The sequence below is a fragment of the Cydia splendana genome, chromosome 13 (genome assembly GCF_910591565.1).
Source record: "Cydia splendana chromosome 13, ilCydSple1.2, whole genome shotgun sequence".
Lineage (NCBI taxonomy): Eukaryota > Metazoa > Arthropoda > Insecta > Lepidoptera > Tortricidae > Cydia > Cydia splendana.
This window is the reverse complement of record NC_085972.1, coordinates 3,682,590-3,704,090: the sequence shown is the minus strand read 5'-3', so window position 1 is coordinate 3,704,090 and position 21,501 is coordinate 3,682,590. Positions and strand designations below refer to the sequence as shown.

At 38.5% G+C, this 21,501-nt stretch overlaps 2 protein-coding genes and 1 long non-coding RNA gene across 3 annotated transcripts in view; 1 reads left to right on the top strand and 2 right to left on the bottom strand.

The window, feature by feature from the left end:
- Positions 1-20,647, top strand: part of LOC134796434 (uncharacterized) — a 65,099-nt gene extending 44,452 nt beyond the window's left edge. The window contains exons 2-3 of the long non-coding RNA XR_010144933.1: positions 20,188-20,283; positions 20,547-20,647. This is a non-coding gene — a long non-coding RNA (uncharacterized LOC134796434). The remainder of the gene's footprint in view (positions 1-20,187; positions 20,284-20,546) is intronic.
- LOC134796539 (uncharacterized) lies at positions 1,694-10,360 on the bottom strand. Its single transcript, XM_063768723.1, has 8 exons — positions 10,135-10,360; positions 9,108-9,279; positions 8,080-8,400; positions 5,662-5,863; positions 5,096-5,187; positions 4,294-4,479; positions 3,526-3,715; positions 1,694-2,659 (listed from the first exon to the last, which is right to left on the bottom strand). The coding sequence occupies exons 1-8, from the start codon at positions 10,344-10,346 to the stop codon at positions 2,325-2,327; spliced, it is 1,710 nt and encodes a 569-aa protein (XP_063624793.1). The 5' UTR covers positions 10,347-10,360; the 3' UTR covers positions 1,694-2,324.
- On the bottom strand, positions 11,707-18,173 carry LOC134795964 (leucine-rich repeat-containing protein 28-like). The gene is made up of 4 exons (XM_063767857.1): positions 17,665-18,173; positions 13,740-13,887; positions 12,155-12,685; positions 11,707-11,833 (listed from the first exon to the last, which is right to left on the bottom strand). Exons 1-4 carry the CDS (start codon positions 18,062-18,064, stop codon positions 11,707-11,709), a joined length of 1,206 nt encoding a protein of 401 aa, XP_063623927.1. The 5' UTR covers positions 18,065-18,173.
- Positions 20,648-21,501: the final 854 nt, after the last annotated feature.

The window sequence follows — 21,501 nt, the reverse complement described above, 5'->3', positions numbered from 1 at the left end:
TGAAATGATTCGCTTGACTTCAAACTCGGGTTAATCCATCTGTCAGATCATGCGATTTTGGTATTAAGAAAAGGCAATAGGGTAGATATTTGCTGACTGGGTCGAATTGATTTACCCGAGTTTGAAGTTAAGCGGCACAATTGTCAATGTCAGGCGACAATTGTCAGCGTGGTGAAACAGGGTCCCTGTTTTCATCTCCAATCTAGGTTAGGATTGAGATAAGTTTAACCCTTTATAAGGCCTCAGTTATACAGATATGCTACGTGAAAGTTAAATACACTACCATGTTTGTAATGCACTGGGGAACACATCTACGGCAAAAAAAACGAAGTCATTAAGAAAAACATGTGGTCAATATATGCACTCAGCCTGTTCGTGCACTTGAGTTTTCAGATAATCTGTTTCCAATACACCTATTCATTGACATAACAAACATAACGTGCTCTGTACAGACTGGCGTTTAATTGACTACATACGGTAAATCGAACATTATTGTGTATCTTGTAGTGGGTAGGATTAATGTACGAATATCACTGAAAAAATTATAATCTGTGGTCCCACGATACAATTTACAAGCGGAAGTCTCTTTCTATCAAGGAGTTAGAAAGAGACTTCCGCAAAAAGTTCTAATTACAATACTTATCGATATAGCATGTAACCTTTTATAATTTCATTAATCTTAAGTGGCAAATGATACACTTTCCTGACACTACAAACAACGTAGTACAGTTATTGCAATTCACGATGGAGAGTGGATTTATCAAAATTAGACCTTGTCATCATACCAATAAGAGTCTCGCCACTCGCCATCGTGAATTGCAAGAGCTATAATTCAAATTAATAGATACAGCAACGTGTATATTTTTAATAGTATAATGGAAACAATGACGATAGCTTGCTTCCCTTGACAGGCATAGTGCATAAATTGACCACATACTATAAATTAATTAATTACACTAAAATTAAATACTGACCGAATAAGTATGAATGAGGAAAGAAAGCCTGATATACTCGCTATATAATATCATTATAGTTAAATAAAAAAGAGGATGTTCTTCTCCGTAAATGTTTATTAACTAAGTGGTTTTCAAATCGTCTCTGCCTTATAAAGGGTTAAGACTAGAGATTATAAATGTGTAAGTATTTTTTTAATAATTATGGCAATGTGCAAGTAGGTTTTATCTAAACCAAGAGTTATTGATTGTAGAAGCTGTATAGCGCCTTCTGCTTCAGCTGTCAAATTTGGGGGCAATATTATAGACTCAGCGTCACGGAAATCACACACCTTCACATGGTTCGAGCGATTGCGAGCGATTCTAGCTCTTAGTGAAATGGTTTTGTCTTAATCAATTTGACATCATTTAAAAGCTAATTTAATAACATTTAATCTGATGTCTCTTTTGTTTATGTGTTTTATTTATTGTTGAGATTGTCGGCCGTTGGAAAAAATCGCTTGCGCCCGAAGGTGTGCGATTTCCGTGACGCTGAGTGTATATTACATCACTACTTATAATCAATCTCTTTGCTATCATTATTGCCTATGTACTGATCATGACTGAGTCATTTCATTATATTTATGTTCCAATCATTATTGGGTAAGTTTAATTTAAATAAAGGCGAAGTAAAGTAACAGTTGTTTTATTCATAATCAACATGACAAATATTTACCTTACATATTAATTACATAACACCGACAAAAACCAATATCGAGGTATCGAGTTGATAACCGCGTCTATGTTACGCTAGCTAAGTACTTAATCAATTGCGATCTACTTACTACGCTTGTAGCCGACAACGTATACTTTCCGCTTTGTAGCGAAAAGCGCCTCCGAACAGAGAACCTGCCGAGCGGGTCTCTGGCAGTTAATGTGTTAAACATCTTAACTGTGTGTGCTATATTTATATTTTTTCTACTCAAACTAAACACAGCTAAGTACTTAACACATTCAGGGCCAAGAACCCGACTGTCGGGTACACTGTTCGTAGCGACTACGCGCTACATACGGCAAAGACATGGCTACGCGCTACGAGCGTAACCCGTAACTAACTGGCCACTTTCAGTAACTGGCCGCCCTAAACTTAAAATGAATTATATTCACCTATAAACAGAATTTTTTTTAGATTAAGGTTTCAATAACAACTATAACAAGCCAGCTTTCAATAACTGGCCACCTCATACTAAAATGATTTCTATTTATAGGTGAATAGAATTCATTTTTGGTTTGGTGTGGCCAGTTACTGGCGAATTAGCCTACCTACTTATAGTTTGGCCCAGGACTGTCTCATGCAGTCAAGCTATACAAAGCTATCTAGAGTTAAATTTATTAGCTATTTAAGTTATATCTATCATTCTTCTGTTCTCTCAACTGCGCTTTAAACTGTTCATCCATCACCATCGCCCACTGGCGCCGTTTAACACCGACTTTCTTAAGTTCATCATACGCCGTCCTATATCGCTCGATAATCTCAAAATTCTCGCGCGACAAACTGAACAGCTCGCAGTTGGTGACAGCGACGGCCGTGATAAAGCGCAATTTAATGTGGTCGGTCATAAGCGCGGTCTCGCCGAAATGATCACCGTCCTCAAGGTGCAGTAGTTCATAGCCAGATTCCGTGTACAACGCGACGGTGCCCTTGTTAATGAAGTACATACAATTGCCTGTAGAAACAAGAAAGCGTTAGTTTTTCAACGATCGATAGTACAAGCAACACTCCTGACTGTACATCGGTGGACCTTATTATAAAAGGCATAAGGTTCACCGATGTACAGTTAACAGTGTGGACCAGGGCTCTCCAAACCCCGGCCCGCGACGCGTTCCAATCCGGCCCGCCGACACCCAATGCGTCCGGCCCGCGGGAGCCAGGCTCCAGGGGTTCAGCCCTGACAGCAGCAACCAGACACTCCTGGTGTGGACGATGCATGGTACTCGGGTTTCGTTAAAGGGCTTACCGCGAACACCGAACAAGCGTTTCTGATCCCTCCCTGCATTGTGAGGGTGCCGTGGTGGAACGACATCTATCCCAGTGCGCCCTCACGAACGGCAAAGAGGGTGAAGATGGGGTTTAGTGGGAAGGGCCAAATTCCCCCCCTCTGTACAGAGTTTTGCTGGTGAAATTTGCTTACCCATAGTATTAATCTTGTAAATAATGTCTCCTTCAATGAAGATAGCAAGCTGGAATTTGAGAGAGATCTCGATGAGAACAGCCCACGGCAGCTGCTTGAGGAACGTCACTTCGCGCACCATATGCCTGCCCGTGTGCGTTATGATGTTTTCGTGCACGGCCATTACCATCTGACCTTTCAATCCAGAAGGGAAACTAGTCCTTAATGGGATTAGTCCAGTTTCCTCACGATGTTTCCCTTCATTGATAAACGATTGGTAACGACTTCGCGACATTTTGTCTTGTTAGTCGCACGTCGCACGCCTAGCCAAAGCTTTTAATTGAGTGATGTAACTTCAAAATTACACTTTAGTAACTTACTCCTCGGTAATAAATCAACTTTTTCCGGTGAGATTTCCTTACCCATAGTATTGATCTTGTAAATAATATCCCCTTCAATGAAGATAGCAAGCTGGAACTTAAGAGAGATCTCAATAAGCACAGCCCACGGCAGCTGCTTGAGGAACGTCACTTCGCGCACCATATGCCGTCCCGTGTGCATTATGATGTCTTCGTGCAATTGGCCGGTGACACAGTCTAGCATGGTTGACTCCTGTAATTCAAATTTAATTCTGCAAGTAGGTATATCTCGAGGTCTCTTTTGCATGTCAATAAAACATTACGAAAGACCGAAGTGAATTTCAAAAACAGTGGCAAAAATCGCCACCTCTATATCATAATAAAAAATCTATCAATTTTCAAAAAAAAATGACGTTTAGTCAATGAGCCCACAGGCGTCCACTGCTGGACATAGATTGAGATCTCTGCGACGTCGACGTCGTTTATTCAGGATCCTACAGATGTTTCATTCACCTTTTTTATTTATTTTTGGAACCGAAGATATGAACCAACGATTTAAGTAGCTGAAAATGTTACGAAAGGTTAACTACAAGCGTTTTAAGAAGGTATTTAACCATTGACATTAAGGACGGGCCTCACGGACAATAAGAATGGGGCCAGTACAGCGGTGTGTCGCACACGAATTCGAGCCAATCGTGAAGTCTTACCTAAGCCACAACGCGCGCGATATTTCGATTGGCTCGAATTTCTGAAAGTCACACCATAAAATTCTTTTTAATTATATTTATTTAACCAATACGTTTATCACCAATGATAAGTAGGTATGCTTACCACAAAAAAGTGTGACCTAAACCGGATCGCATAAAACTTGAGAACTTTATTCTTAATCCATGTCGGGAAGCGTCTCTTATGCATATAAGTCTGGATCTGATGGGACATCATGTAGTACTTCGCCTTTGAGGATTGCGTGCCGAACAGAGCTATCATGTATTTGAATGTGCAGTGTAAAACAACGCACTGCAATCAAAATAATAATCGAATGTGTGGCCTCAGTGGCGAGCGTCAAGCGGCGCTTTTAGCTTGGCGTACAGCGTCGCGTCTAGCGTAATTTACTACGGGCAGACTATGCTCGTCGCGATGTTGCCTGCTCCGGCCGCACACTGCCCTATTCGCGCGATCAATCGCGACGCTCCATACTGTCCTTTGAATCGCGCCAAAAAACCGGCAAAATAGGGAGCGATGGGCAGACGGTATGGCCACATTACCTACGTCTCTGCCTAACTTCCCTCGCTACTTCCCATGCCAATCGTCGAGTAGGTACCTATATCCTATATGTAGCCGGTCTGGGGCCCGTTTCTCAAAAGCCAGCAACATAAAAACTAGTTTGATGTATTCAAAAGGTACTTAAATACACAATACAGTACGTAGCAGCCCCCTTTTTTCACGATTATTTAGCAGTGGCGCTAGTGTGCACGTTGATGGGCTCTTAAGAAACGGGTCCCAGCTGGGCGAATAGAACCTCTAGAAACCGATTACCACGACCGAATGATGTAGTTGTAGTTGATCTTTTTGAAGATGACTGTACATATTGTAAATTTTACAAGTAGGTAAAGTAAATGAGCGTGAAACTTACTTGAGCAATAATAAAGGAAAATGTGGTAAATATTTCGAATTCACCGTCGTACGGGAGGAGATGTAAATTTGAATTCTTTCTTAACATGTTCACTGTAAGAAAAATAAACATGTGTGCGGATTTGGATATTTAGCCCGGTTTTACAGACAAGTACCGGTCTATGTATTTTCTAAAGGAAAGGAAGGAATTAATATTTCTTACAGTACTTTTCTTTGCATAGGCACACACTGTCGTAATTTTATTATGCTTTATTGTTTTTTAACAACGGGCCTTTGCGTTTTCCCAGTTGTATCGTAAGGGTCCGTTTTGGCAATAACCTAATCCCAAGAATTGGCCTAGACAGCCACTCATTAGGGTTCCGTACCCAAAGGGGACCCTATTACTAAGACTCCACTGTCCGTCTATATTATGTCTGTCTGTCACCATTCTGTACGTGTCTCGTACAGACTGGTGGTTGTTCGTTTGCGAGTGGCTCTCGTGGCTAAGAGGAAAATTGGAAAGGCGTATGCCCAACAGTGGGCGGGCGCTCGCTGAAGAAGAAAAAGTATTATATACTTAACACTCACCTGCCCTCATCAGGCCATACATGAGCCGCACCTCCCCCGGTTTGTCCCACAAGTCTCCAATAGTAATCCAGGAGCTGTTCCTTGGCTGCACTGGCTGGTAGCCACTCTCTATGTAATACTCGATCACGAATTGGATCAACACGTTCCAAGACAAATATGTAGTCACGTGCAGTAAGAGCTGTAGAGCGGTTTTTAAGGGCACCTGTAGAAATTTTTTACTGAATTACCTATTTAAGCTATTAAGATATAGGTATAATCAAGTTCATAATATATTTGTATACATTTCTTCGACCATTGCAATAAGGTGAAAAAGTGTATACATGTTTATGAACTCGACTACTACTACTACTACTAAAATCACCTCAAACCTTGTAGTTGGTAATAGAGGCCCAGCTTAAGAAGCTGGATGTCCAGGAGGATTTGAATGCCGACAAGGGCATTCATTTATTTTCACCACACCAGCTCGGAAAGGCTTACTTTGCACTTCAAAAACTGATAGCAAAGTTGCATTTTATTCACATGTGAGGCAAAGTAATCAAATGCAAATTTTGAGTTGTTTTCTTATGTTTGCGGGTAGAATTGACTTATAAATGATGATTTTGAATGATAAATATTGAATAAAATTCATTTGGATTTGATTTGGTTTGATTTTGTTTGATATTTTACATTTAATATTTGCTTCGGGTTGGTGTGGTGAAAATTTTTGTGTTTCACTCGGGGGCAAATTTTGTTCAACCCTCGTGCTTTGAAACCCTCGCAACGCTCAAGATTCCATTTTTCGAACCACTCGCTACGCTCGTGGTTCAATTTTGGTATCTTTCGCTTGCTCGGGTATCAATATTAGCACGAGCGGTTAAACAACAACTTTGCCCCCTTACTGTAGTAAATGAAGCAAGTTGTTGTATGGAGACCCATGCATTAATTTCTCAGTCGATGAAATTTAGCTTGGTTATTGTATAGTATGAGCCGAGACTAACATTATAAATATCCAAAAAAAAAATACTCCTAAGTTAGGTAAAAACACAAATCTGATTATATATTGAACCGAGTAATTCCTCAGTCCAAAATTATTTTACAAAATAAGTTATTTGTATCAGTATGTGATACTAGAAAAAAATCTAAAAGTTTTGTCAAACATGAGAATATTTTTTTATGATACTTCCTTTTTTTGACGCTCATTTTCATCGGAAAATTGCTCTGTCAGTTTTTTCTTCTTATATGATCTTAGAATATAATTTGGCGTAGTGGGTAAAAAAATCCAAAAAAAATGCGTATCGAAATGTATGTATTATAGAACTATTAAAAACTGAGAGTGGAAAATTTGTAGATTTTCATTTTGTAGGTATAAAACGGCAATAAAATGGCATTCCAGTGAAAAAATTAGACTGAGCAATTTTCCGGTCCAAGACACGCCAAAAAATTTTATTTTATTAATACTGGTATTTCTGCAGGGATTTTTTTTTGATATTTCATATATTGTTGCAATAAGTTACATGAATATGTCTGGTGAAGAAAGTTTGAACGGAGCATTTTTCCGTAAAAAGATATTAACGATTTAAGACTTTAGGTATTTACTTTAATTCTATTATTATTATTCTTTGGAAATTTATACATTACTTTTTATTTATTGATACTTTATCATACTGTAAAGTTTTTTCTGGCTGAGGAATTACTGCGGGGTCCACTACCTTTATTTACTACACTACCTTGTAAAACAAATAACCTTTGTGTATTTAATTTTAAAGATTCCTAAGTTATATTTTAAGTTATTTAAAAATATGTGTAGGTATATTCCTGAAGTGGTATTCAGATTTTAAAATCTGTTATGATTTTGATATGTTACGATGGCTTGAGCTTATTGGTGCGCGCGTTATGCACTGAGAGTCGTACAAGGCCACAGGGCGGACACGCCATACCACAGAATAAATAATAGTACTAGGTACAGAAAACTCACTCTCTAACAAAACGCGTCTGTTACGATCAGCACAAATATGGCCGCTAGGTGGCGACAGCGCCACGCGCGGCTTATGGCTTTCCCCAAAATTGGGGCGGAACGGATGTACTTTTAGCTACCTGTAGCAAAGCGACGAAATCGCGGAGTGAGCCACGCCTGGCCATACATCAAAAATCATTTGCGTTTATATGTGTGCGCGGCACGTCTGTACACGCGTCATTGTGTATGTGTAGGTAAGTCGCTTTACTGAGAGGACGCCAGAAGTCCGCCAGATTCATGTCGCGGCCAGTCGCGGGGCGAGGTAATGCGAGTCGGGGCGGGGCGGTGCGTGGCCGTTCTGTATGATAATACTTACTATTACTTATTCTGTGACAAGGCATCTGGCTCCTACTTATTGATGCGAGCGAGTAGGGTAGTAACGGATCGTGTTAAAGTCACATTTGGTTAAACTGACAGAATCTTACCTTCATTCTCAAAACCGTGCATATATTGCTATGGTACTTTACCATAACGAAATACTCTATAGAAAAAACTGAGCAAACAGTTCGCACAAAATGAGGGTAGCTTGATTTTTCTGACATCATTATCATTTCGTGGATCACGCAAGACAAGTGCACGAAATCCACTAGCATCCACGAGAAGAAATAGTTCTTTAAAATCTTGTAATGGTTGAATTCTATTCGTTGTCTGTTTTTACCGTCCACGAAGCCAGTAAGTAAATTGATTGTGATATTGACGGCGACAAATACGATGTGGCTAAATATTAAAAAAATATACAGCGGGTCCTGGAAATAATATAAAATAATTACTTAATAAGCTGACTGATAAAACATGAAATTTTATTTATTGAGCGAGAAGAGATCATGACAAATTTATTAGGGACTATAATTATAACCTTTACCTACAGATGTAGTGCATAATTGTTTTCCATCGTGTTTTCTCGGAAACGTTCGTATTTGTCATGCTACTGTAGTCAACCTCAGTTCTTTTTGTAACGAGACTGACTGAAATAGCAAGACACGTCTCCGTGAAAATATGATGGAAAATAATTATGCACTACATTTGTAAAGGTTATTGTCCCTAATAAATTCGATAAACCAAACTGACAACGGCCATGTTGCATAACAAACTACGACTAATATTACAAGCGGAACTCCTTTTCCAATTTCACTTATTAGAAAAGGAGTTCCGCTTGTAATATTAGTTGTAGTTTATTATGCAACACGGCCCGATCGTAAAACTTTTCATTGACACTTGAATGGTCGTAACATGAGAAAAAAAGACCAATCAATATGACCCTGGCCGTCAGTTATTTTGTGGATATGTACCATAGCATTTAGGATTTCGGCAAGGGCCACGGGCACACGGGACACACGCTGAGCACTTTTGATCTATTTTATGACGATCGGCGTCAACGTTGAGCTTGAATTCCATGGCGCTCAGGGAATTATTACAGTTTCCAGCATCAATACACAACAACATAAATACTTACGTCATCGCTAGGCTTTGTGCTGGAGATCCATAATGGCAGGAGCAATATCATGGCGAGGAGTGCTGAGAAAACGACTGCCTCAGCCCACATGCGTAGTTTGCTGAATGGGTGTATGGTGAACGGGTATTTGGTGAATTGACGGTGTTTTTCGGCACACAGGCTTGCGTAGGACCTAAGGTTAATAACATTCGCCGTAAACTTAACATAAACTCTAACCCCCATATTCATCAAACTTTACGGACCTGATTTAGTAAAATTTTGTATTGTCCCTTTCTTACAAATACGTAAGTTAAAATGACAGATAAGGACAAACGATTATTAGCTAATGGAGGTTTGTAGCGCGTTTATGAATAAGAGGGTAAGTCGATTTGTATAAGAATGTCCTAAAATGTATTAATTTAAACACAGGGAATTACTAATATCGCCGATTTAAATGCTAAAAATTTTTGCAATTCGCTCAACTACGTACCAGTATCACCAAGAAAATACGTCAAAAGATGTTCAAGTTGAGGAAGGTTTGTGACCAGTTTTCATATTTTTTTTGGAAAGACAATTTTTTTAGTTTCTTTTTGCTAGAAGGCCGTCGAAAGCTTGTACTTGGAAATGTATAATTTCGTTTTGCAGCAAAAATATGTCAAATTTTAAAAATTATTCCGTTATCATTATTTTCCTAGCGCTAACCCGGATTCGCCATGGCTCACTCAACCAAGCTTGAGGGTCTACTCGGCAACTAAGGGACCTCATATTATTATGTTGACGCGGAATCGGCAAAATCCGATAGGAAAAGCTTTATGTCTGCGCAATAAGAGTGAATAAGTCGTCGTACGGCTCGGCTCGCATCGGCCGGCGCCTACCGACGCGTCAACGGCTTTTTCGCTCTTATTGCGCGGACATAGAAGTTTTTGCTATCGGCTTTTACCGGATGCGCGTCGATATATCTGGGGAGACCCTAATAATATAGCCAATATTCAGTGAAGTATATTAAATAAATACACTTAGGTACCTCTAGGCAAGTATATCTACTCACTTAAACATACAGAGAGCTCTTATATCGTCGAAGTTAACCGAACTGACGTCCAAAATAAATTTCCTGACCCGATTGCATTTAATCTCATATTTGTTTTGCAGGTTAGTTAGAGAACACTTGTGTAGTTTGAAATACTTCTTCCTTTCCTTCAAATCTTCACTTTTATCAGTTATTTTATTAGTTGTTTTATCAATTTTATTTTCAGTCGACATGATTATTTATATTGTTTTTTACATTTTATTAACGAAAATTGAGATAAAGCTTTCCAACAGTCAGTGATGTCAAATGGCTGTCTGTCAGTATGGACAGGGGGCCTACCGCGAACCACGTTTGAAGTGTTGCCTCCTTGTCACACTTACGTACGAATTTACAAGTGCGACAGAGAGGCAACACGACGAACGTAGTTCGCGGTAGACCTGCAGGTGACGACAGAAGCGGTCAAACATGCCGCACAAGCCGGAGCTTATTCAGACTATTTGTTTCTTCATTACCAAAAGTATGAGGTCTTAACTCGATCAAATTGGGCAAACCGGTGGGAACTGAGTTCTATGAATGCCGTGCCACTGATCTTACTACATCTTTTTAGGGTTCCGTACCTCAAAAGGAAAAAACGGAACCCTTATAGGATCACTCGTCACTGCGTCTGTCTGTCTGTCTGTCCAACCATTTCCCCCTTTTATCTCCGAAACTACTGAGTCTGAAATTTAAATAAATACACAAAATAGTTCTTTATATATACCGTTTTAGTTTAACCGCTTAACCCCGGGTTAGTGGAATGGTGAAAGTGGGCCTTAGAGATGTACAGTCAAGCGTGAGTCGGACTTATTACTTAGTTTTTGATCCGACCCCTACGGGTTTTTAAAGACATTTCATTCACGTTCCACATAAAAAAATACATTGTTAAAAATTGAATAATGAACGGAACCCTGGGAACGCGATTCCGACTCGCACTTGACCGGTTTTTTTGTTTATCGAGTAGGTATTTTACCTACTGCCGGAGAACTACAATTTATAGTCTAGCAAGCCATTTCCGTCAGCAACAGCAACAAATTTCAAAAATGGAAGGCGCGAAGAGTTTTCGTCCCATAGAAAATTTGAATTTCGTGCCTTTTTATACTGACAAATTTGTTTGACGAACTATATCTTAGCAACCAAACTGAACCAAACCCCTCTAGTGAAAATAGACTGGCAGTATCCAAAGACCTCTACCTCTGAAAAAAAAAACTCTCTAGATAGGAAGAAAGACAAATGCATTTGAGTTAGACCAAGATAAGTCTGCATCAATTTTGATAGCACTCGCAGTGCAAGTGTTCTTTTAAACATCAAACTTCTATGAAATTTAGATGCATGACGCACTGTCCATCGGTGGAGGCGGCAGGCCAGATAAAAATTGTGTTAAAAGCCCTAGGTGTGCATCAAGTTTAAGATTTTATAACTACATATAGTGAGTTGCCAATCATTTATAGCAGTCACTTGTGGTTTTGCCCATTCAGGGAGCAGGAAGAAGGGCAGATTAGTACATCAGCAAGAAAACACAGTATTTTATTTAAATACGTTATTCATTTAGGTACTTTAATTTTGTACTAAGGTCCATGGTATAACATTCGCTCTACCTCGCTTCCATACTTCTGAACACGATTTTGAACAGAATACAGCACTCAGGATAACAGTTTCCGTTCTATCAATGAGGATTATTTCCCTGAAAAGAAAACAAAAAACATGAATACACCAACGAGTATCAATTATTCACCGTTGGTCCGAATATATGCTGCAAATAACAATAAGAATCATAATTATTTATTGCCACACATAATTCAAACAAGGTGATTGTATAAGTAATGGCGAGTATAGACATTGATATTTTCGTACGTATAAAATATTAAGGCCGTCCCATAAATTACATTACGAATTTCTAACTCGGGTCACATATATATTCTTCTCGACAAGCCTAGATCATCTGAAGCCCTAAAACCCTACTCAAAATATGAGCGTCCTAAATGTAAATCAGGAAATTTCTTACCCAAGGCAGAACTCATATAACACGAAATCAAATAAAGGTTTCTTGCAAGCGGCGTTCTCACACTTCGATATAGGTCCAACCCGTAATTCTCTCTTCATAAAATTTGGTAAAAAACTGTAGTATTTATCTACTATATCAGATGGTGCATAAATTCTTTGTTCTTTGGTTTTATTCCCATTTTTGAAAACGGATGGTACGACTTTGAATTCGTAGTTACCATTTTTGTCCTCGCTTGGTATATTTTTGGATTCTAGATTAAAATTTAAGAAGTTGTTCTGAATATTTGACACATTTCGGTTATAATAATCAGAATAAATGCTTGGTGTGTCTGTTGATAGTTTTCTGGCAGTTTCTGATATGATTTGGTACAATCTTCTTCGACACAGTTCGTACAGGTTTGCTGGGGAATATGTACTTTCTAATATGTTTTGGTATTGCGGTGGACATTGGATATCTATTTTATATGAACCATTCTCATTGGCTATGGTCAGTCGGCATACTTGTTGATTTGTAGAAATTGCTTGAGGTTTTCTGTAAAAAAAAACGTTTATTAGAATTTTCGACAACAAAGCATGGATTTGACTGTTAAAATACGTTATATAGGTACATATCTACAATAGTTTTATGGGAACATTAAAAAATAAAGTTCCTAAGTATATTTTAAGCTTCATCCGTTTAAATCTTTTCTCCTGAAAGACCCCAATGGAGGCGTATATACCTAGGTACTTAATATACTAAGTATCTACTATATGTGTAGGCACATAATATTAGCCTATGAAGTTTTACTGGAAGAAAAGTTAAAACTTAGGTATTACAGCCTAATTTTAAGTATGGCTCTAAATGATCATACCTACCTATAGTAAGAAATATTACGTAACTCCAAACATATCTATTCTCAGCTAATGTGGGGTATCAAGTAAACAAAACAAGCAATAATGGATGTTTGTGGGTGCCATAAACATGTCTATTACACACTGTAGGGAAGAGAATGTTCCTCAACAAAGGCGGAATAAGTTTCACATACAAGCATACACAAAAGAACCTACAAATGTAGTGCGTAATTGTTTTTCTTCGTATTTTCTCGGAAACGTTCGTATTTGTCATGTTACTTCAGTCAACCTCAGTACTTTTTGTACATAGACTGACAGAAATAGCAAGACACATTCGTACGTTTCTGTGAAAATACGAAGGAAAACAATTATGCACTGCATCTGTCTGTACACACAAAATTAATGCGTGTCGAGTATTATGTTCTTTTGGTGGTGGTTTGTTATATTTATTTGCATATTTATTTTTACGGTGTGAGGGTGGGAACATGTAAAAACTACGGAAGTATGTATAACGGGTTAGCACTGATTGTTTAGCACGTTATCTTTTCGCGGATTAGCAAAGTAATATTTTGGTTTTAATTATGCACCACATCTGGAGGTACCTAAGATTGCCATCTTGGCTAGGCTCCTGGGATTCATCATGAATGCTCCCTTCTTATTGCTTGACGTCATATTGTGTGCTTATCGTCCTTAGGTACAGTTAGTGATTTGACTAGGTATCTGCGATATATAATTACTCATTGTAAATAACCTACCCCATTCCGAAGCTCCTAGTCTGCTGGTCCCTATACATGTGGTACCACAAAGAAAAGGGTATCGCCTTCAGGTTGTTCCTCCAGAATCGGAACTCGCAGTGGTGCTGGTTGTACACGGGACGTTGGGGTAGCCATTGCAAATTATTATCTGTAAGTTAAAGAAATCAATTTTTTTATTTACATCTATGTACTTTTCTTCAAACAAAATACAGATGAACAGCCATATTCGAACTTTAAGATATATGGATCGGATATGTCAGTGTCAAAAAAGTGTCAAAAGTAAGGTTTTTACAAACAAAAACGTCACTTTTGACACTGACATATCCAATCTATATCGTTTCCATATCTATTATTTAACGTATCTTAAAGTTCGAATATGGCTGGTAGTCCATAATAATTGTTTTCCATCGTATTTTCTCGGAAACGTTCGTATTCGTCATGCTACTGTAGTCAACCTCAGTACTTTTTGTACCGAGACTGACTGGAATAGCAAGACACGTTCGTGGGTCAAACAGATCACTGTGTTATGTCTTTCCTGTAGACATACACAAGAGTTAAGGGCTATAAAGGTTAATTTTCTTATTTAACCCTTATCCACGTGAAAAGGTCCTCCTTTTATTTAAAGACCTATGATAAAATCATTACTTACATGCCCACAAGCTGTTAACTATTGCCCACAGGAGAGAAAAATAGTGTGTTATCGCGAACAGCACATTTTTCTCTCCTGTGGGCAATAGTTAACAGCTTGTGGGCATGTTTTAAGCAATGATTTTATCATAGTTCTCTAAATAAAAGGAGGACCTTTTCACGTGGATAAGGGTTAAATAAGAAAATTAACCTTTATAGCCCTTAACTCTTGTGTATGTCTACAGGAAAGACATAACACAGTGATCTGTTTGACCCTCGTACGTTTCCGTGAAAATACGATGGAAAATAACTATGCACTACATCTGTTATATGTAAGTAGTTATAGGCACTCTTAAATTATATATTTCTTGGAACATAGTACGAAATACTACATATTTGTTTTTTTTTTTATTCGCTTTTTCGCTCGAAAAACGCCATGAGGAAACCGGACTATCCCAATAAATTCTAGATTGTCCGCTGGGTTAAAAAGTCACATACAGACCCCTACCGCGAACCAAGTTCGACGTGTTGCCTCCCTGTCACACTTACGTACGAAATTACAAGTGCGACAGAGAGGCAACAGGTCGAACGTGGTTCGCGGGACTCGTAAATATATTTTTAATTAAGTAAGTATTTTAGAAACAGTTCCTCACAGTGAATTGTCATTGTTTCTTCTCACAGGTTTGTGAAAACGTGACAATACCAAAATATTACCCTAAAAATCATTAAAAAGCAAGATTTGAAATCTTCCAAAATCTGATAAAGTTACAAATTAAAATACAGCATTAACTAGTAAATAGGTTTAGCTGCCCAACAAATCTTATAAATCGTTTACCACCCGAAACAGGTCAACCAATTCAATGAGGAAACGTTGATTTATCTTAGACAGTTAGTTATCCGTGGCGCCAAACATTAAACCACTAAACAACTATACAAACTTGAACCTTACCACATCGGCTTAAGGTAAGTAATAATATGGCTGGTAAACAACGATGAAACGGTGGTCTATTCATAAAGCCTCTCGTTCTCGATTAGGAACGTCTCACAGTATAATTTGATCTCTGGATTCGAAGCAGATACGCGTATACGTAGGACATAATCATAATGGTTGGGCTGAAGTTGACTAGCCAGTAACCTTTGTGAACAGTCGAATTTCCCAGGCTATATGTTCCTATTGCATAAGTTGCGGTCTCAAATTATAAATCGAGAAATGGTTTTTATTATGGAGCTCGTACACTGACAGTTATACATATAATAACCTTACAGCATTTTAGTAACTGGAGTGGCCATTACGAGCTTACCACTCTGCCGAAAAACTTGCACAATTGTGCAAACTTTTGTATGGACTGACATGGCTATTTGTACGTTACGTACAAATTATGTAGAAATAGCAATACATTTGACGTCCCCTCCCCCGCAAAAATCGGCAGACTGTTTCGTAAAGAAAATGACAGCGATGACATCTCCAGTTACTAAATGCTCTAAGATAATAACAATAGCATCGTGTAAGAGGGACAACAAAATATAACATTATCACGTTGTCCCTATCATACGATGTTATATAAGTACCTAACTTCTATGAAATTATGACGTATAAATGTGTCGCTTAACTTCAAACTCGGGTAAATCCATTCGACCCTTTCAGCAAATATCTACCCTATTACCTTTTCTTAATACCAAAATCGTATAATCTGACAGATGGATTTACCCGAGTTTGAAGTTAAGCGACTCAAATATCACTTGCACTGCGTGTGCTATCAAAATCGTTGCAGACTTGCCTTGGTCTAACTCTAATCTTATTTATTACTTGAGGATACCACACGCAAATGTCACTTTCTTAGAGTCGTTATTTTATTACTACACTACACTACACACACTACACACACTGTACACTAGTTTCCTGAAATAAAGAAGAAAAAAAAACATTTTATTTCATTTCATTTATTAGCAATTTATGACAACACGCAACCACGAATGTAGGTAAATAAAGCGACGCGGTAATTATTTTTAACAACCCATGGTATAATAATATACTCCGCCTGGTACTCCATTCCCGTCTTTTCTAGGTCACCTAACTGACACGGGCTTACGTCATCATGCGACAGCGCTATATGATAATATGCGATAGCGCTATATATAGCGGCCATGTTGTGACGTAGCCCCGTGTCACTCTGGGAATGGAAGACCATGTTTTATTAGACTATGTAACAACCATTCCACCACAAATACTCGGTTAACTAAATAGCAGCTTGATCGAATAATATGTCAAAGAGAGTTTTATTTCGGTGTGCGTAGCCAAGGTGACAATCATTAATCGTTAGAGTTAGACCAAGACAAGTCTGCAACGATTTTGATCGCACACGCAGTGCAAGTGTTACCTATTTTAAACGTCAAACTTCTACGAAATGATGACGTATAAATAAATAACACTTGCACTGCGTATGCTATCAAAAACGTTGCAGACTTTTCTTGGTCTAACTCTAACGCAGATCGAAAAGTACAGTCAGCGGCAGAGATAGTTTACCCCCCCAACAAACAAATTTCTATGCAGGAGGTTAGTTATATATCCAGCTAGCTGTACATAATGCATGGAAAAAATCACGTTACATTTCGCCCGCATTTGTCATTCCGATACATTTTTTACTTTTCGATTTGCGAAAAAGAAATTCGGCGAACTATTTAATCGAACAGGCCTTGGACCGTGTCAAGATCGCGGTCCGGTTCGTCCGTCTGTCTGTTAAAGGGCCCACTGATTAACACTCCGCCGGACGGTATCGGCCTGTCAGTTGTTCGGAACTGTCAAAATTTTGTTCTAACTGACAGGCCGATACCGTCCGGCGGACTGTTAATCAGTGGGCCCCTTTAGTGCTGTGAAATCTAGGTACTTATCTCATATACCTATGTGCTAAAATTTTTACTGAGTTTATTAAAATCAATGCAAAGCAATTGATTGTACTCTTCTTCTTCCTCACGTTATCCCGGCACTTTGCCACGGCTCCTGGCCTGGGGTCCGCTTGAAAACTAATCCCAAGAATTGACGTAGGCACTAGTTTTTACGAAAGCGACTGCCATCTGACCTGCCAACTGACCTGCCAACCCAGAGGGGAAACTATTTATTGGGATTAGTCCAGTTTCCTCACGATATTTTCCGTAAAGCAACTGGTAAATATCAAATGATATTAACCAATTGATTGTACTGCGAAGTAATAAACTTATTCATACATACACAATTACACATACTTGCAATTTAAAAAAGCTGCAACACAACACCAACATACTATAATAAACAGGACTATACCACAAACCGATAGATACCGCAGCGCTCTCAGCTCCGCGATCCTCAACGGTAACTCGGTTAATTCATTCTCATCTAATATCAGGAACTTCAAGCCCCTGACATCGCCTATCTCATCCGGTAGGTCCCTCAATCTGTTCCCGCTAACATCGAGACACTTTAGACTCCGTAACTTCGATATCTCTCGAGGCAACACCGCTATATCGTTGCCGCTTAAGTAAAGGCTCTCTAGGTGCTCCAATCTGCCGATGTCGCTCGGCAGACGAGATATTAGATTCTCCTTTAGATATATATCCGTAATTTCTGATTCTTCACCATTTAGCAGATGTAAAGGGAACTCGGTGAAACCTCTATAATTCCAATGCAGAACAACCGTTGGTATGCTATTATCACTGTAATCCATTTTTCAATATCATTACACTTAAACACACTTGCTTTTTTTGGCTGATTTGCGCAGCCTTAGTCCGAATTTAAAAATAAAACGAAGAAGCAGCTGTCTTTGATCCCGTCGGCCGAATACTGCATCCCGTGGCGAACGCGCGAAGCGTGATATTTTTAAAACTATAGCAAGGTCTTCGGTATAAGAATTATTATGCCAGACGGAATATAGGTGAAACGTTAAAAAAACGATAATAATTCTATACATGTGATTGAGTTCTTAAAGTAGCTGACCTGATTTTTAAAACTACTATATTAATGTTTGCGTGTATTTGATGCATAGCTTGAAAGTGCCTACGTATGCCATTTTACAATCTTTTAATTTAACTTGCAATGTAAAATATAGTAAGGTGCAGGGAGGGAATTCAAACTAATCGAACTATCTTTGGTATCGTCTTGGGTCGTCCCATTCGTTTTTCGTCAAGTTCATAAATTAGTCCTATTCTGCTTTCGTCACCCATTCTACATTCGTCACAATCGTCGATGGCTTTCAATGTAGAATGCGTGACCAAACAAGAATAGGACTAATTTAAGAACTTGACGAAAAACGAATGGGACGACCCAAGACGATACCCTCCCTATCTTTCATGTATTACATTATTAACTAGAGTGCCATATATGTCCAGATAGCGAAAAAGATGTGTTCTGTGTGACTCTAGTTAATAATGTAAAACATGGAAGATATTTCGATTAGTTTAAATTACCCCGCAGTCTAAATTGTCCTCCGGCATCTTTATGTATATGTTCGAGTCATATCTTGCAAGCTTAATTAGATACTTCTCATAATTCAATTGAGCTGAAACTTCACACAGGTATATACATATATGCAATATGGGTGACAATGCTATTGCTTTATGGTACCATCCAGCTGATCTGATGATCGACACAGGAGGTGGCCATAGGAACTCTGTGATAAAACAACGCAACCTAATTGTGTTTGGGTTTGTTAGAATCATATCTATTAGATTAGATATTAGATATTATCTAATCCATATCGTAACTAGTCGTAATATTTGACGTATCTTAAAGTTCGAATCGGGCCGACGGTAATATATTCTGCCTGATACAAAAAGCTTGATGTCTGGACCAACCTTGATCAATCTACGGGACGCAACTATGCCATAGAACGAGATCTCAATAACTCTTGCTCTTCTACTAACCCATTTAAAAACTAAGTTCCGTAAGATGGGTCAAGATTAGCCCAATGTGTATATTGAGCTAGACTCAAAGTTTATCTACAATATTCTTACAAATAATACCAACCTAAACTAAACTCGAATAAGTACTTAAGTATCAATGAGTTGTAAGAATCTGGATATCGTTAACAAAGAAAATGTACATTACATACCCACTTATTGCAGTTAAGGTCATGCATCGATTATGTGCACGCGAAATATTGTCGGTTATTACGAATACACAGCGAAGCTATTAGTAAATTCTATCAACATATGTACACACGTGATCAATCACAAGAGGTTACACGATCAAAAGTTGGTGACTTTTTTCTAAAATGCCTAAACAACATATACTTTGTACGCCTAGTCGCCATCAGATATATCGGAGCGGTCAAAACGCTTACAAATATCTGAGCACGCATCTCTATTGTCAAGGCGTTAGAGCGCGTGTTCAGATATTGTGAACACCTTGGTCGCTCCGATATATCTGGCGATTTACCTACCTAAAGTTAGGTTAGCTGTCATTGTAGTCAATATTATTTTTCATTTGCAAAATCCCTAATAGGGTTGATGTCATATGTTGAATTTTATAACAAAATCTAGTTAAATAGATAGAAAATCAACAATCTATCACGATAAATTGGAAACTTAAAAAAATATAAAAGAATAATAAAAAATACTACCCTCAAAGTTTCAAAAAATGTTTTAAACATCCTAAAAGGAAAAAAAATAATGGCACCATTCGATTCCTTACATTTTATTTAAAAATATATATTATATGGCAACAATACATAATGTACATAAACGCAATATTTCACCGACAAAATCGCAATTTCCTTGTTTTCCATACATCAAAACGGCTTCTATGTAAATTGGCAATACATCGTGACGCCACGTGACGGACGCCCTGGAGTTGCAGGCGTTCATAGGCTACGGTGACCGCTTACCATCCGGCGGGCCGTATGCATGTTTGCCACCGACGTGGCATATACTAATTGACCAACATATTGTTTTCCATAAAGTTTTAACTTAAGTCATAATGTATTCTTTGTCCGCATTTTTGTTAGTCATAATGTGGTTCTCAGAAACGCGTAACTTTTCAGGATTGCCATAAAATAAACCTAACCTAACCTAACCTATCTATAGGATATCCTTAGGAAAATCCTGAAAAGTTTACGGTTTCAGAATTATGACAAATGATAATCTGACAATCATTACATTATGACTTTCAATAATTATGTCAAACAAAGGGATCCGACCAACATACCTAAGAGTCAGCGTTTCCCAAAGTCACGTTACGTAAGATGTCGAGTGTCTGGCGCGCGTCCAACGCGGCGTCCGAGGTCGGCCGAAGGTAAACAAACACACGTCACTGGCTAATGGCTTCGTCACTCTGGATAGCCAGTGTAACATGATCTCTGACGGTCTAGCATAAGTTGTGTTCTCGCGCGCGAGTCCATACTTGAAGTCTCACTTGATGTAGGTATGGAGTCGCGCGCGAGAACGCAACTCATGCTAGACCGTCTGATAAGGTATTGCAAGACCCATATACTGGATGGCCAAAAAATAAGTGCATTCCCGTTACCATGGAGGTTTTGGGATTATACTGAGCAAGTTTTACTATGGGTGTTTACGGGTCTAACGGGTTTATAGCAGTAAAAAACACCAATTTATAAAATAAGATGTTTAATCTTCCTTACGGTAAATGAATATATAAAATTTGACACGGAAAAAAAACAAAAGACGATACGCTAACTTTTTATAGGTAAATATTATAAGCTGCCAGTCTCGGCGGAGGTTCTATTCAGTTTTCTTGTGAACTATGGGACCAACCCCGAAATCGCGAAAAAGAAATTTGGCTGTTTCATACATTTTGGCTGGTCCATTTTCTATGGCAGGATAAATATTGCCCGGCAGCGTGATGGCAGGTGGACCAAAATGTTAACGGATTGGTGGCCGTTTGGTGGCCATCGGATAAAGAACCGCCTGGCGTCCGTTAGCTGGTTGGGTGGACGACGTTCGATTGAATTTTTCTAACCTCAAAAGTAGTGATAATTAACTTTTTCTTCCAAAATGCTATGATATACATATTAGTTATATTGCGGTACAGTAATATAATTATGTAAACGACACTATAATTCAGTGTATAGTTACTCAGATTTAATTTTGGATTACCATTACTTTTGAGGTTATAAAATTTCTAATCTGATAAAAACGGGGTAGGTAT

What these genes read in the sequence shown, in the direction of transcription:
- LOC134796539 (XM_063768723.1), bottom strand. Translation starts at nt 10,346, where the DNA reads ATGTCGACTGAAAATAAAATTGATAAAACAACTAATAAAATAACTGAT. An exon ending in TTTCCTTTATTATTGCTCAA is followed by an intron (nt 4,480 to 5,095) that starts GTAAGTTTCACG and finishes TTTTGATTGCAG; the next exon opens with TGCGTTGTTTTACACTGCAC. An exon ending in TTAGGTCACACTTTTTTGTG is followed by an intron (nt 3,716 to 4,293) that starts GTAAGCATACCT and finishes TTTGAATTACAG; the next exon opens with GAGTCAACCATGCTAGACTG.
- LOC134795964 (XM_063767857.1), bottom strand. Translation starts at nt 18,064, where the DNA reads ATGGATTACAGTGATAATAGCATACCAACGGTTGTTCTGCATTGGAAT. An exon ending in ACTAGGAGCTTCGGAATGGG is followed by an intron (nt 12,686 to 13,739) that starts GTAGGTTATTTA and finishes TTTTTTTTACAG; the next exon opens with AAAACCTCAAGCAATTTCTA. An exon ending in TTATATGAGTTCTGCCTTGG is followed by an intron (nt 11,834 to 12,154) that starts GTAAGAAATTTC and finishes TTTTCTTTTCAG; the next exon opens with GGAAATAATCCTCATTGATA.